The sequence below is a fragment of the Sinocyclocheilus rhinocerous genome, unplaced genomic scaffold (assembly GCF_001515625.1).
Source record: "Sinocyclocheilus rhinocerous isolate Xijiao unplaced genomic scaffold, SAMN03320098_v1.1 scaffold1156, whole genome shotgun sequence".
In the NCBI taxonomy this organism is placed as follows: Eukaryota; Metazoa; Chordata; class Actinopteri; order Cypriniformes; family Cyprinidae; genus Sinocyclocheilus; species Sinocyclocheilus rhinocerous.
In genome coordinates this window covers 829,065-841,730 of record NW_015630041.1, presented here as the reverse complement: position 1 = coordinate 841,730, position 12,666 = coordinate 829,065, and the positions used below count along the sequence as shown (strand labels likewise).

The 12,666-nt window shown below is 37.7% G+C and overlaps 2 protein-coding genes across 2 annotated transcripts in view; one reads left to right on the top strand and one right to left on the bottom strand.

The window, feature by feature from the left end:
- The window catches only part of slx4ip (SLX4 interacting protein), a 52,187-nt gene extending 43,827 nt beyond the window's left edge, over positions 1 to 8,360 (top strand). The window contains exons 7-8 of the mRNA XM_016552086.1: positions 6,646 to 6,743; positions 6,815 to 8,360. Coding sequence (XP_016407572.1) covers positions 6,646 to 6,743; positions 6,815 to 7,361 — 645 coding nt within the window. The 3' untranslated portion in view covers positions 7,362 to 8,360. The remainder of the gene's footprint in view (positions 1 to 6,645; positions 6,744 to 6,814) is intronic.
- A 1,307-nt stretch (positions 8,361 to 9,667) lies between these two features.
- LOC107739890 (protein jagged-1b-like) overlaps positions 9,668 to 12,666 on the bottom strand; it is a 30,293-nt gene continuing 27,294 nt past the window's right edge. Inside the window, exon 24 of the mRNA XM_016552135.1 lies at positions 9,668 to 11,604. Within this exon, the coding sequence (XP_016407621.1) occupies positions 11,105 to 11,604 (500 nt within the window). The 3' untranslated portion in view covers positions 9,668 to 11,104. The remainder of the gene's footprint in view (positions 11,605 to 12,666) is intronic.

Sequence of the window (12,666 nt, the reverse complement as noted above, 5' to 3'; positions counted from 1 at the left end):
TACAGTAAAAAATACATGCCTGATTCAAGAAGGAGGTCTGATGGCCAAAAAATATTCTTTTACTAACTTATTAATTTTAAGTTAAATTGTGCTTGGTTGGTATAGTGTCTGCTAGAATGTTAAAAATGTTCCGTGTTAAATATTTTTTAATTGTTGTTTTGTAATTGATTTTTTTCTTTGAAAAGCAAGACAAACCGTAAAAAGCACATTTTGGCTATTTAATTTATGCAATGGGGAAAAAAATTGGCAAAATACATGGGGGGAAAAAATTTGAAAAACCGTATTCGGTATTCGGCCCAGTGTTTCATTTTGTTCGGATTCGGCTTCGGCAAAGAATTTTCATTTCGGTGCATCCCTACTCTTATTTGTTTGTTGATCTTGGTCTTGCTGTGGTGTACAGAAATTTAATTCAAACAACAAACTGAAACGAAGCTCCCAAGTAAGCAAGCCTGTGTCATGTTAGACTGAAGACTCCTCAAAGGCATAATTTTTGTGATGACAGCAAAGTTACGCAATGACAATGTTCAGACTTAAAAAAAAATGTCTGGGTGTTGTGGTTTGCTTTAGCCTCTCCAAGCATTAATGTTCTAAATGATCTCAGCACATTATTCATAGTAGATGGATCTCATGGCTACTGAATTAACAAGGTACAAAAGACTGTGCCATATTATGTATATAGTGCTGGACAGTGCTGTGAGTCACAAAATCCCATTCAGAGGTCACTGTTTTCACAATTTATTCAACTGTATATTTAAAAAAAATATTAATTCACATAGTAAATTATTAATATGTTTTGTATTATTTGTAATTATTATAAATATTAAAAAATATAAATAAGTACATTAATAATATTAATTCATTATTTACTCCAATGCCTTATTGCTTTAATAAATAAAACTGTAATTAAAATATTAATGACACAAATTTTGATTAAAACATTTAAGTAAACATCTTATGTTGTCCAAGGCTACATTTATTTGATAAAAAAATACAGTAAAAACAATAATATTGTGAAATATTATTACAAATTAAAATAATTTTCTATTTTAAAATATGTAAGTGATGGCAAAGCTAAATTTTCACCAGCCATTACTCCAGTCTTCAGTGTGACATGATCATTGTAAAATCATTTTAATATGCTGATTTGGTGCTCAATAAACCTTATTAATAAGCAGGTCATATGGGTTTTCGAAAAATATTTTTTTTGCAGTTTGTAACGTAGCTATACTTCAATGTAAACAGTCTGCAAAGTTGTTAATCAAAAAAGTGCATGATAAATAAAGATATTGTCTCTCAAAAGAAAGAGTCGACTCTGAACCGCTTTAACGATGCGTCATATTTTCCTATATACGTCACAAGGTAACACATTTGCATAATCCCAGCCTGCCCGCGAAATACGTAAACTCTTACCTGCCCACAAACACTTCCGCTAGTTAGTATGTTTACATCATGTTGAGAAGACTGTGCTGTGAAAGCAAGTTTGTTTTGTTTTCATTGCCGAAAGATGCTGATGTGAAGAATCAGTGGTTAAAATTCATTTTTTTCCACGATACCACAGCAATACAATTCGAACCTTTTGTTGTGTGCTCGTCATTTTACCGAGGACTGCTTCTCAAATCTTGGCGAGTTCAACGCGGGATTCGCTAAATGCTTGTCAATAATAATAATGAATGCAATAAAATTGCTGTCACATCACGTAAAGTACCACATACAAAGTTTAAACTTACCACTGAGAAACGTCTTAAATAAGTTGTGCTTGCCATTTTTGTAAACTTACAGCATCTTTGTTTACAAGAAACCCTTCGGAGCAAAAAATTAATTATGGTAATGGGCGATTCGTTTCCAACACGCATTGTATACGGAAAGACCAATCACAACAGACTTGGCCAGCTGACCAATCAGAGCAGAGTAGGCTTATGGAAGGGAGGGGTTTACAGACCTTAAGCTCAGAACCGATTCGAACGAATCATTTCGAAATCATTGAAAAATGATTCTAATATTAAATGTATATTCTGAGAAAATTATAATGTTTTCTGACCTTAGATGCATTTAAACCTGTTGTAGGGGACTCCAACACAATATTAGGACACTTTAAAATACCATATGACCTGCTCTTTAACAATATCAAAAACAAACACTTCTAAATATTTTGTGGAAACTCAATACATTTTTATCAGAATTCATTGATAAATAGATAGTTCAAAAGAACAGCATTTATTTGAAATAGAATTATTTTGTAACAGTATCTTTACTGTCACTTTGATCAATTTAATGCAACTTTGCTGAATAAATGTATTTATCTTCAACAAGAAAAAAAAGAAACAATGTTACTGACCCCAAACTTCTGAACATTGAAATCACTCCATTAACTTTCTGACATAAATTTCTTTTCTTATTGCTCTTTCTCTTTCTCTTGTTTTTCTTTGAAGCCCTGCGAAGTACATGAGAGAATTGCTTTCTCTCTGAGAAAGAAACACTGGTCCATTGTTGCTGCCTCTTTCATCTGTTTTCTAAAGGTTTGTAAAATGCATATGAAGGTATTGAAATTCAAATGTTCTTCCTCCCCTATCCTCCATGTTTTTGTCGAGTGTGTGTATGTGTGCTGTACCGTTCACGCTCGCTGGGTGTGTTTATTTTCTGTGGACTTATCGTTAGTGAGTATCGGTGTGTTTCTGCGTGCTAGTGTGTCTGGATATCCCCCTAAAAACCATCCATTCTTGGTTGCAGTGGGCGGAGGCAAGTTGGGGGGAGTTTGTGTGTGTGTGTAGGAGAGAGTTCGACAGACGGTGGTCATGGATGGAACACAGTCTACAGATGAGACAGCAGCTTGCTCCCTCCGACTTTGGCAATGGATTGTTTTTAAACATTAGCGGCCCACGTTACAACATGATTTCCTATGAATACTTGTCTCTGTGGGTGGACACACACCGCAGAGAGTCTCTAGGGTTCTCATAGACTCTTGTTTTCTCAGATCTGCCCATGCATTACCCTTCCCTGCACCTTAAAGTGGACCTTCCCACTAGCTATTGATCAGGCCATTTAGAGTGAAGCAGCACTGATTTATGTGCAGTCCTGCTAAACCTGCTGCTTTCAAACAGCTTGTGGGAAAAGAGCTTTGAATGAGTTGGCTCTTTCTGTCTGTCGCTGGGTTTCCTTGGTTCCTGGGTTTTCTGGTAGACATGATAAACCGGTAAAAACTTGACAATTGGTATAAATGTTGTATTATTGTTTCTATTGCATTTACGCTCTTGTGAGGTTGCAGTGTTGTCATCACAAAAAACTAAATTCGTTATTCACACACTGGCATTGTTTTTGCCAATTTTGGCATTATTACAAACATATTTACTTCTAGAAAAAATAACTACATTGTAATATATCATGAGAATATATTGTGAGAAAATTACTTGTAAGATTTTGGTAATATCGCCAAGTAGTGTGAATTTTGGAATATCATAATAATGCTGGATTTAAACACTAAGATGCAAATACAGTTTCCAAAATTCACATAAAAACACATACTCGCGCTTGATGTGCACAAATGTTTTTATTCAGTAAGAAGACATGCACATAAAATAATCACATTGCATCTCAAATTTTGCTTGGTCATTCTGAAATGTCAAAATGATTGGCTGCTATTAACTTTCCATTTTTGACATGCTCCCAGTCACAAGGCATCTGCTGTCGATTGCTAGCAATCATGAAGTTCATTAGAGTGTTTTGCTTTAAACCGCAAATAATTTATTGCATTTTCTAAAAGAGCCACAGTGGCTTCCATTTTTATTTTGCACCAATTTGCCTGCAAGTAATGATTTTGTTGTCTTGACAAGTGATAGAAATGCTGCTTTATTTGGAAGTAAAAGTACATTTATGCATTTGGCAGATAATTTTATCCAAAGCAACTTTCAGAGTCTTTGGTTCAAGGTTACTTTTTCTGTTCATGCATTCCCTAGGAACTGAACCCATGACCTTGGCATTGCTAGCGCCATTCTATACTGGTTGAGCCACAGGAATACATATAAATAAAGACTTGGCTTGCAACAAAGATCCTATCTTGTGAGATTTTATAATACTTTTGTCTTCATTTAATATTAAACAAAAGCGTTACAAGCGTACAGCGTTAATGGTCATCTGACAGATTGTGCCACAGTCACATGTTGCAAGGTGCACCTTCCTTATGTGATTCATTCACTCATTGATGAACTCATTCAGCATGACTTGCTCACAACGCCTCAGCTCAAAGATGAGAAAATGGATAACGGGCCATTCTATCTTCCTTGTTTCCATTTATCATCACCATCACATGCACTATTGGGTCCAAACCTACAACCTTTTGCATATCTTCTACAACCATATCTTTTTAAAGTTGCTTATCAGTATAACAATATGGTTTGAAGTTATTTGTATGTCAGTTTGTATGTTTTATTTTATATTATGATTCTTTTATCATTGCTTTATTATTTTATATTGATATTGAGGTCAAACCATATGCTTCATTTTACATTGTGAATCTTTTATAGTTGATTGATTGTAATTGATTTTAGGCTTGTGAAGCACTTTGAGTTGCATTTTATGTATGAAAAGTGCTATACAAATAAAGTTTATTATTAATATTATTTTTGTCACCATCCCATATATTTATCCACTAGGCCACACCACTTCTCTCTATAAAATCATTATATATGGGTATATAGAGGCCCCTTCTTCAGGCCAGCGTCTGTGCACTTCATATGAAACACATTCCTCTGCAGTTTCCTCATTTTGCTCTGATGACTTGACAGACCTTGTGCTTATCTGGCTGTTTGCTCCTAAAATAGAACTAATAGCCTATATATCTTGAACCTGTTCAGAGGCCTTTTGGTGAACCTACACTTTTATGAAATCCAATCAGTTTGGACTGGAATGATTGTTTTGTGTCGGTTAATCGCAGTTCAATGATCCCGTGCCCCTAAAGCTGGCAACCACAAGCACCTGCTCTGTTCTTGCTCAGTCAAGGATTGTTCTGTTGATAGAGCTTCATTAGGACTGTTGAAGGTGTATGTTGGTGGGGTTCAATAAGCTGCTTCTTCTCTTTATTCTTCTCTGAGCTGCCCAGTTAAGCATGACTAGTACTAAAACAAGGACTTCAAAGTGTTTGTCAAACTATTCAGGTGGTCAGGCCAGGTCCTGATAAACACACACGCATCTGCCACACATAAAACAATATGTTGTTTTATGATTCTCAGTATCAATTTTAATACCACAACAAATATGAATGTTCTATTGAACACTTTATATATAGAAATATAAAGTTTAGATTAGAACCATTTAAATCTGTATACAGATTTAACCATATGTGACCCTGGACCACAAAACCAGTCATAAGGGTCAATTTTTCGAAATTGAGATTTATACATCATCTGAAAGCTGAATAAATAAGCTTTCCATTGATGTATGGTTTTTTAGGATAGGACAATATTTGTGTCAAACTCTGTTCCATGTTTCGTGTGTGTCCTGCTCCCCATGTGCCTTCCCATGCCCTTATTTGGTTTGTTTCCTGTTCCTCCCCTGATTAATTAAGTTGATTTCTTCCCAGGTGTTTCCCTTGATGTGTCATGGCTCCCAGGTGTGTCTCGTCATCCCCTCCTCCTGTGTGTGTGTATATAAAGTGTTCCCAGTCCCTAGTTCTCGGTCCGATGTTGAAGGTCTTCGTGTGAACGTCTTCCTGTGTTCGTCTCCCTTGGTTCCTTCCTACGAATAAAGTCTTGTGTAAAGTATTCTCCAGCGTCTCCTCGTCCCTCGTGTGTGTGCACCCGTGACAATTTGGCCGAGATACAACTATTTTAATATCTGGAATCTGAGGGTGCAAAAAAATCAAAATATTGAGAAAATCGCCTTTAAAGTTGTCCAAATGAAGTTCTTAACAATGCATATTACTAATCAAAAATTAAGTTTGAATATATGTACAGTAGTAAATTTACTAAATATCTTCATGGAACATGATCTATACTTAATATCCTAATTATTTTTGGCATAAAAGAAACATCTATAATTTTGACCCAATACAATGTATTTTTGGCTGTTGCTACAAATATACCCCAGCGGCTGGTTTTGTGGTCCAGGGTCACATATTGGTATTTTTGACATGATTCATACATATTAAAACAGAAACACAAAATATACAACATGCACAAGCAAAATATATATTTTTAAAGCTGCACAAATATTTATATTTTGATGAACATGATCAGAAATTTGATGACCAAGCCAGAGAAAAGGAAAAAAGAGAGCTTCCTCTGAATACTGGCAGTTCAACACAAGCTTTTTTGCTTGTGTTTTTCCTTGGTCTCTTGGGTATGGCCATCAAAACAAAACATCCCATGGATTTGTTCCCATGGCTACACCAAATATCTCCAAGTTAATTCATGTCAGTACAATGGACTTCTCTTAGAGTCCTTTTAAAAAAAAAAAAAATAATAATAATTTACTTCATAGTTTCTGTCAGGTGTTGAGAGAGTAGGTCTGTTCCAAAACCTAATGAGATGCCTACATAGATAGCATCCTAACTGAAACCGAACCTAATAAATGATACAGTAAATTGATTTATAAAGAACTTTTTCTTTCATTCACCGTCTTGAGTTCAATGGATCTCTCTTTTTTTCTGAACAGAGTGAACCAAGCCATTCAAAGTATTTTTCTAGCTCTGTCGAGACAACAGATCCATTACCCAGCTCCACAGCTACAAAAAGAGCCATCCTTCAGAAGATGTAAGTACTATTCTGATATACCTTGCGGTGATCCATCTACATCTTCACGTAACCTTTCCTCATTCCTCCAGTGCCAGGCAGGCTAGCATCCAACCCCAACAGCGGCAAGATGATCAAGAGTCTAAATCAGCCCAATTCCAAGCGGACAATGCTGAGAAGGGCTCTGCCGAAACATGTCATCCTGTCACCATATCGTCTGGCAGCTTGCTCACTGGTGAGTCATTGGAGGAAGGGAAAGCTGTGTTGTCATCTAAATTAAGTAACAGTAAAGAGGTCACAGAACCACATCTTGACACTACCGGTCCGAGGAGACGTCCACGGACCCCAAGTAGCTCAGGAGAACATGCTGACCGCCAAAAGACAAAAATATCGCTTCTTGGAGAGCCTGCAGCATCAAGCGATTCCAACAATCCCTCTTCCGACATTGCTGCACCAGACTCTGTTTGCAATCCCCAGCCTGAGATTTCACAGACTAACCAAAGTGGGCTGGCCGCAAGTCTGAAAGGCCTATCCGTCAAGCCCGTATCCTCTGGCTCCTCTATTAGTTCCAGATCGGTCGCCAGAGAGGGAAAGAAGGGGGGTGAGTCCAGAACATCCCGATTACGCCGACTCAAGTAGCCCTGAGGGGCGCAGCGGCACAGAACGGGAGAGGATGTCTGACGCCACCACGATGGATGTTACAGTACACACTTCTACTGTAATACTGTCTGTCAGCGGCGGTTGCACAAGAGTTCACCACACACAGTCTCTGCACATACAGTACTTCCCTTCTCCCTTTAAACTGAAAAACACACAAAACTGCTTAAACGCTTGAATTAGATTACCAAGAAGCTCTCAAATATTTGAATAGACTCTACTAGCAACAGCTTAAAAGGAACTCAAGCAAACAGTAACTTCACTCTAAACAAAAACACGAATGTAGTTCGCGTTTTCGGTGCAAGATTTGTATTTCAGACTAGCGGGAGCCGTTGAGCACACTATGGCTTCAAGCCCAAATCTCTGGCTCCATCCGTCTGAAATCTCCACTCTTCCAGCTTCAGCTGAGCACATGATTGATTTCGCTGTGTTCTCACATACACCGCGTTCCTTAAGCGATCAGGGGTTTTCACCATTGGAGCCGACTGCCGTCTCCCTGCGGTTATTATTTGTAAATGTGTTATTGCTTTTCATAACAGCTAAAAGTCTGCTGCAGGATGACTGACAACGTTATGGAACGCTGTAGTGGTGCTCGCGTTCGATATTTGGCTAATCACGGGTGCAGTCGACATTGATGTAGTGCGTGATGGCAGGATGATTATATGTATGGGCATAAATTCGTTGAGTCACATGCTTTATTTTCCAGCCGTGCTTACAAATCACTTGATGTTTATGTATTTAGTATAATAGATATGTGTCATAAAAACGTTATCAGAATATACAAGCATTGTGCTGTAATAATCCCATAACGTTGCAGTCGGAATGCTTCTGGTTTAGAGTTAGAACACATTTTAAAGTAATTTCACTGTATGTTCTGATGATATGTAATAAAATTTGAATCAATAAAATTTTTGTAGTGAGATCGTGAACTAAATGTCCATGGAATATATGAAATCATCACTTTGTTTATGCAATATACTGTACTGCCTTACAATATAACTCATGTTTTACTATTACTTAATTATTAATAATAAAGTCATTCATTTTTTTATTACTTTGAATTATCTAGTGCTCAGAATGACATAACATTGGAGATCAACATTCAGCAAATTGAAGCTTAAAGTTGTGATGTAAATTTAGTAGCAACAGATCCTTTCTTCCGCATTTTGACTTACATTCAAGTGAAACAGATTATCGAAAAAGAAAAAAAAAATGTAGATTGGGAACGTCTATTTATTGGTTGTTGGTTACATTTTGAGATGGGTGAGGTTTAAGGTTTAAGTGGACTAAATGATTGGAGAAATTCAGCATACATCACCAAGGAGAAGTCTGTCGTTTTCGATTGAAGATTGAGTTATGACATTTTGATTAAGGTCAAGAAAATGTCATCAACCCAATCCAAACCCGTTCAACATCCTCTCTTCTGTGGAAGACCAAAAGGAAATTCTGGAGGCTGTGCTGAGCACTCATTTTGATGCAATTCCAATGAATGGAGACTGATGATTTCAAGCTTCAGAGCACAAAAGAATAATCATACAAGTTACTTGTGCATTATATCCAAAGTGTTCAGAAGCTATAAAAAGCCAGAGTGAAGTTTAAGTTGTTTTTCACTGATAGTCCTCTGCTGCAACCAAATTGAGTCAGCAAGTTTATCTCGGATTCATAAATCATTCAGACAGGTATTATGAACTGGATCAACTGAATGATTGACAAGTTGTGACTCACAAGAATGATTGGTTCACAAATTGGACTTATTTCACTCATAAGAAAAGCTAGAGTGAACGTTCAATTAAATTTCTCACAAAGCTATCACATGACTTCAGAAGACTTTGAATATAGGGCATGAGTTGTATGAACCACTTTGATGATGTCTTTGTGTTCTTTTTGCACCTTGAAATCTCCAGTCCTCATTCATTGTGCATGGAAAAAAGCAACCTTACTCTTCAAACTGTCTTTTTTTTGCATACCACAGAAGAAAGTCACTAATACATAAGTAAATGATGAATTTACATGATACATGACTGGAAAACCCCTTTCTTCTTCTCATCACCATAAGCTTTGCCTTTTGCCCTGCAGTTATTTTACTGAATACCTCATTCATCATGTAGGAAGGGTAGTTTAGTCGCGGCGTCAGTCTTCACATGGTACAGGGTACAATCAGACCCGCACGGTTGTACCACGTAAATACATTTAGACAGACCTTGTGCCTCACATAACATTACGTCAGCGTATGAGAGGATTCAGCTCCTCCTTAAGCAGCACATTGGAGCACAAATCAAAAACAAGCGTTTAATTTTCCTTTTATACAAAATGTTTAATAAATATAACATTCAAAAAATATCGCCAGGAACAAACTAAAAAACTAATTTACAATAAGGTCAAATATGAACATTGAATATTGCCATGATCTCATAGAATTTACAAATGTGATAAGCATGTCGGTTTGGTGTTTTAGAGAGCCTCGATATAAAAGAGAAACTAAAAGAACACTACATGTGCACAGCAATAGAAATGGACTCCTGAAAGTAAGGCAGTCATCTACAGTGTTTCCGTTGGCCCCCTACTGTTCAAGTATTCACAGCCTAGCTTATGACATACTGCAAACCGAAGCTGAAGAGAAATGATTTGTGTGAATCAGGTTTACCAACAATCAACTAAAAGACTCGTGTTCCCTTTTATTTTAGGTTTTTTAATGATTTATTTTTTTCTTTTTCATCCATGGCAAGCAATGTGTCTGCCACCAGGTATCAAAACAAAAAGCAGCCATGATGTTGACATTACCTGCATTGAGCAGGTAAGAGTTGCCAAAATACATGCATTAGAAGTTTCAAATATTGAAATATCTGACAATGTATAAAAAGAAAGAAAGAAAAAAATCTTAGGCACACAAATGCCCATCTTGTTTTTTTTTTAAAAAATAGACTGCTTTTTCTCTTTGAAATTTTGGTGTGTGAAACATGAAACAAATGTCGTCTGAACAAAGCTATCAAAACCTTCAAAACTAGACAGGACATATAAATAAAAATGAATGATATTTTAAGGCTCTTGATTATTAAGTTAATAAATCAAATATACACAGTGATTAATTAAAAAAAATATACATATCTACACTAAATTGACACAATTCTTCATATTGGCAGCAGAAAGCTGATCGACCTATCCCACCCCAAGAAAAGAAAAATAATAAATATATTTTTTTCTTTTTTCATACTCATTTCCGACAATTGCTGTGGTGCGTAGCTGTGAAGGCAGTTTCAATTCAGAACTAGAAGTAAAACCAACAAGAGAGAGTTTCCACACAGCTGCTGGATAAGGAAGAAACAACTACTTTAGCTGTGAGAGCATTGTCATTATGAACGAAAATAACACTTAAAACTATTTGCAAACACTATGCAAAATTTTCAGAGATACTCAAACGTATCCACAAAAATAAAGACATTTGAAATGTGTACTTTTTTTTTAAACTTTTTTTTTTTTCTTTTACGAAGGAAAACACTGGATGCGAAATGCAGCATTTGGGTTTTCCAGCCGTCCACAGCAACTATTACAATTGCCAGTGTGAAGCCAGCTTGTCAAAACTTAAATTAACAGGATTCTAGGCAAATAACAGCCTTGGAGTCCAGAACACGACGCAACAGTTTTAAGAAGCACAACCCCCCCCGAGACCCTGCCAAATGACCGGTAAGTGCAACAGGGGTTCGGTCGCACGGCAACACAGCTGCCTGCTATACGATATACTCCATCCTGTTTAAGCTCTGTGCCGTCTCCAAGTCTCTGTTGTCCTGTTTGTTAGTCCAGTTTGGGTTTTTGTTGGGCGCACGCTCCTCACGCTCCACCAGCGTGTAGGCCGGCTGTTTGGTGAAGCGCGCTTTCTGCAGGTGTTTGTCCATCTCCTCTTCCTCCACCTCAGAGTTATGCGTCCTAATTTTGGCAATGATGGTGTTCTTCCCCTCGTAGTCTTTTATGGCCACGCCGTGGGTCGCATGTTTCTCGATGGGGTTTTTGATTTGGTTGAGCTGCTCACGCACGTTATTGGTGGTATTGTCCTCTGTAGCTGAGGTAGTTGTGTTGCTGTGGGTGTTCTGTTTCCGCCGGCGGTGAATACACCACAGGAAGGCCGAGGCCAGGGCGAGGATCCAGAGCACGATGAAGATGGAGCTGAGCAGAGGAACCAAGTAGTCTGGGGACAGAAGAACCAGTGAGACAGTTAGGCCCAATCCCAATTCTACCCCTTAGCCCTTCCCCTTTCCCCTACCCCAACCGTTTCACGCATTCACGTGAAGGGGTAGGGGTGTCTCGATTCTCTTGGTTGGAGGGGTAGGGGTAAGGGGAAGGGCTAGATAGCCCTTCAAACGAAGATTTTTCGGGACCACACTTCAAACGAAGGGGTATGAATTATCTCAGCATAAACCGGCTTCAGCGGCAACATGGCTGCCCGAGCGAACAAAAAGACACATAAATGTAAGCATTTTTGGCATTAATAAAGATTTTAACGAAAAGTAATCATTTGTTTTATATTACATTCAATCGTGAGTTCATATTTACGGTCATGTTACTCAATGAAATGTTTGCAAAAAATCGCTAAAGTTTGCTAACGTTATATCATTACAGACTGCACCATAGTGCCACAACATATGTTCATGTCTGATCAGGGCAATAACCACCATAGACATTGAGCAGGGCTGGTACCCCCAATAATTATAAATCGCTAAACCCTTTTCTCAAATATTGCCAATTCGAGAGAGAGAGAGAGAGAGAGAGCGAGAGGGACAGGGAGAGAGAGATGAAAGTTGCGTGTATGCGCGTCTGTGCGTTTCTCTTTTTAGAATGAGTTTACTTCAAAAACAGTGATTTCGTTGCTGGAAAATATAATGCAGCGATTCAGTATTTAAACTGTTATTAATAAAAGTCGTGGGGCAGCGTTGACAAGTTTCTTTGCTCCTGGATGTGTGAGCTGCACGATATCTGATATGTGTGTGTGTGTGTGTCAGGAAACAGCGCATTAATATAGAACGGTAATTAAAAGCTCTAATGCACACCAGCACACCAGTATAGGTGTGCGTATTGTAGTTGCTAGACGACGTATGATGACGTGTGACAGTATAGTAGTGGTGTCCCAATTCTTAGGGGAATATTTTCACCCCTACCCCTTGACACTCTGTTTCAAGGGGGAAGGGGTATAAAATAGAATTGGGATTGGGCCTAAGTCAGTATTCAGGACAATGCGAAATCTTTTAAAAATAGTTTGAAACATGCTCTTATTAGAAATGTGCTCTTGGTATTCATG